Here is a 4,138-nt window from a genome sequence, read left to right as displayed (position 1 = left end):
GCAGTACAAACAAGTTCCTGTCGTGGACAGCGAGTGGAAGAGGAGACTCCCATGAAGTCAAGTGTACGTTTTTCTTATTGAAAAACAGTTCCATACTTTAAATTAACGGTCTAAACGCGTGTTTGCCATTCACAAATTATCAAACAATACATTGTTTATTTCAGTAAGATGCAGCAGTCTTTCTGCACATACAAATAAACAACATGCTTTTGCTTCGTAGGTTCGCTTCGCGTAGCCTTGCTTAGATTGTTTATATCAGGCTACGAAGCCTGCGTGCAGGTTAGATTGTTTATTTTAGGCTACGATATATCTACGAAGCCTGCGCGCAGGTAAAAGTGCAATATTTCATGACTGTACTGTAGGCCTAGAACAAGATCATTTGGTACTATTTCAAATGTACTGTCATCACAATTTAATTTACTTCTATATTGGGATTGAGAAGTCAACGAAAAATGAGACTACCATTGTTTGGCATGCTTTACAGTACAATAAAAAACAGACCTAGGCCCAGCCAGGTACCGTCAAGTTGAGCACAGCCGTTTCTGAGCTTTTTCTAATAAATTATCCGATTCTCATATGAAACTAGGACGACTTTAATTAAAAACACTTGAATATTGACCATGATGCATTGAAATTTGACTTTCGATCGGCCATCATCCTGATAAGTTCAGGATGAACTGAAAAGTCCCTTTGTGTAAGCCCTTCCCCACAAAATCTGCATAATTTCAAGTTCAAGAGGGGTGGGTTTATCCGAGGAACTACAGTTTAAGTGAATAATATTTAATACAACTTACGCAGTTGTCCAAGCTAATGAAGGTGTGGTATTTGAATCACTTAGGGAAGAGTAATTGGACACCAGGTTCCATACATAAAATAAAGTACAATCTAATACTACCACCTTAGTTGTAAACAGGTCAAACAACGGTCAAAAGGAACCTCAAACAATCCAACCATATTCACGCAACATGTTTTTTTTTTCCAAAGTTAATCTGTTGGAGGGCTACATACACATTTTGATGGTTTACAGTGTTTCCAAAAACTTTCATGAACTGGTTATTTCAACTTTACTCTATTTTTTAATATTACTTTTATAGATGATTGGTGTCAGGCCGTAAAAAACAAGGTGTTTCACTAGCCAAAGATGGTTGACAAGCCCTACACATGGTTTTAATTTTTTTTCACGGGTCGCAAAAAGATCACTGTTGAGCCGTACTTTGCCCACCTGTGCACTGAAGCCTTAACATCCGGGAGCTAACCGTTTGCACACATGTGAGAAAGCTTAATCGGTTAGTGCTAACCGTTACCTGGTAGTGCATACGCTAACAGTTCGCAAGTACTATCAGTTAGCAATTTGACCACATTTCTACCAGTAACCCATCAGATGTATGTAATTCCAATTTCCTATAGGTCAATGGTCCCCACTGTCTTCTTAATGACTGGATTGGGAATTTTCTGTATGAAGGCAATGGTGAGTGCGCCTGTTATTAATCTGGGTCCTACTAATCGCAAGCATTTTGGCTTTGTGCTACCAAATTGTAATTGCTGTTTTGTTTAAAACCACAATAAATAAATTTAAAAACCTTTAATCATGAAGTTCTAATCACAAAGGAAACCTAATGAAAGAGCAATTTGAATGTTACAAAAAGGAGACGAATTGACTTGGAGAATAGCAAAATGACCCAATATATAGTGTGGATGATAGGAATACCGATGACAGCACTATATATAATTCAACTTACAAGATATATTTGTTTTGATGAAAAATAATGATATGAAATAAAGTTGGTATCACACTGACCTTTGCATATGAAGAAAAATTATGAGCCTATTCGTCGCCTAGTAGTATGCCTACTACAGGAGGCCCTACCAGGCCTAGCTAGGGCTGGGGGAGGCTAGGCTTATGCACTTTTCAATTGTAATCCCAGCTCCCCCAGACCTGGGCCTAGCGGGGACTTAGCTGCGAGCTGCGTTACATGCATGTGAAGTCCAGTAAAAGCACCTCACGACAATGCGGGGCATCGTTTTAACGCATATCCCCAGCTAGTCCCCGCCACTTACTGTTAAGTCCCAGTAAAATGCCACACTAATAAATGATTGGATGATAAGAACTACTTGAAGGTCTAGCCTAGGTCTGAATCGGAGAAGCATGCGAGAGCTAGTGGCAGGAGCTAGGCCAAGCTTGCTTGATGGAAGCACTACACATGCGTATCACAGATTTCCATGGAAATTTGGAAAATTGCAAATTGACAGATTGATCATATAGAAAAACAAAATAATTGATTAGGCCCAACTGATTTAACTGATTGATAGAATTTAATTATTTAATATCAAAACAGAAATTAGGCCTAAATAAGAAAATGAATACATGTATAGTAGAAACAGATGTCCTTGCCTTGGCTCATGTACTTGCGTCGGTATTTTTGACGCAAACTAGGTCAAATTCATGGTTCATAAATTTTCACGCAACACTGACACGCGCCGCCACTTCGGTCCTCTGCGTTGTGTGGCTGGAGGTTCAAATTTTATTATGTAAAATTTATACCATGATCTATAAAAAAATGAAACCATGATGGTAGGCCTAAAGTACCGGTAGGCGATTTTTTATTACCAAAACACGCAGTAGTTGCTGACTGAATTTCTAGGCCTGAGTAGGCTAGGTAGGACCAGACCCGGTGTGACAGCACTAGGCCTACACACCCGAAACCGCGGCTACGAAAACGTGTGCAATTTCCGGCCCTTCCGAGGCCTGTTACATGTACAGGTAAATTTTAGGTACGTCCCGGCACTACGGGGACACAACTATAATATGTGTACATATCTGGCTCAGTCCCGGCAAGTGCCCCTGGTCAGGGGGCGCGGGGACTACAATTGACAAGTGCATTAGTTACTAGTATAGTAATAAATAGATAGGCCGAGGGTTAATTTTGAAAAAATTATTTATTCATAAATAACTGTCTAAAGTATAATTAGTAATATGTTAGTATAATTAAAAATGTTAAAGTCATTGGACGGCGTTTTCAATTGCATGTTCGATCAAATTTCAAAGAACATGTGATCCGGATGGTCCAAGAACGCTTTTCATTGCGATATTTGGCACCACATGTTTGATAACAACCACACGGCCGGTATACCAATTCTATCAAAAGAATAAGAAAAATATATTCTAGTCTACAATTATTATTAACTGCCAAATTGTTGTGTTTCAATACTTACCATCTAACTTTTCAATGGCTTTATCGGCCAATTCTTGGCTATCTACGTCTACAAAGGCAAATGTTTTATCCGATTTCCCTTGTACTGGTGTCTTGATCAGTACGCTCGTTGGAGGAACGCCATTTTCTTCGAAGATTCGGCGCAGATTATCTTCTGTAACTTCGTTACTGACATTCCCAACAAAAATCTTGTTCATTATGGAAGTTGTTAAAAGTACCCTGCTAAGTTATTAGATGAAATGTGAGCCTAAGAGGCGTTATTTGGGGTGAAAAGAGGCGAAATTGCCGGACCGAGAGAGTCTGAATGTGAGTGTGATGCGATTGACTGGAGCACCGCCTTCTAAAAAGACAGTAAATACCATGAATTCTACCCAGGACACGTGGGCTGGTCATGTGACCAAAGATTGACACGTTATTTCAAAGATAATATAAGTCTCTCTGGTTGGAATATGACTAATAGCCCCGCCTTAATAAATACAAACCAATCAGAGTTCGGAATTTTCATAGGCATGAATCAGAACACCTCATGAATATTGAATGAGCTTTATTTCTCTGTCTCTGGGATTTTAATTCATTGAAAGCCTAGACACAAGCTACAGTAGTTTTACGAACAAAAGGATGGAGATATTCATAGAGTATGGCAGTATTCACAGGGGCATTGCAAGGACACTTGTGATTAAATATTCATGATGGAGAAATTGGAATGAAAAATTAGGATTAGGTTATTCCTTTACAGGGGGGAATTTAGGCCCCTCCCACCTTTTTGGAAAGAAAAAAAAAAGAAAGAAAGAAAAAAATTGATCGCACAAACGAGGTTTTTTTTAGGTGTCTAAAAAACAAAAGTTTCGCGGGAGAATGGCCCCGGATCCCTACTAGGGAAGTGTTATTTCGATCGGCCCCACTTTCTCTCCCCCCCCCCCGCCCTT

At 39.4% G+C, this 4,138-nt stretch overlaps 1 protein-coding gene across 1 annotated transcript in view; it reads right to left on the bottom strand.

Annotated features, from left to right (window-relative positions):
• LOC117106766 (insulin-like growth factor 2 mRNA-binding protein 3) overlaps positions 1-3,568 on the bottom strand; it is a 15,363-nt gene extending 11,795 nt beyond the window's left edge. The window contains exon 1 of the mRNA XM_033248196.1: positions 3,214-3,568. Coding sequence (XP_033104087.1) covers positions 3,214-3,409 — 196 coding nt within the window. The 5' untranslated portion in view covers positions 3,410-3,568. The remainder of the gene's footprint in view (positions 1-3,213) is intronic.
• Between the last annotated feature and the right edge of the window lie 570 nt (positions 3,569-4,138).

This window comes from Anneissia japonica, unplaced genomic scaffold, assembly GCF_011630105.1.
Source record: "Anneissia japonica isolate Jap-2015-1 unplaced genomic scaffold, ASM1163010v1 scaffold2471_len1564793_cov202, whole genome shotgun sequence".
Lineage (NCBI taxonomy): Eukaryota > Metazoa > Echinodermata > Crinoidea > Comatulida > Comatulidae > Anneissia > Anneissia japonica.
This window is presented reverse-complemented; position numbering and strand designations above follow the sequence as displayed.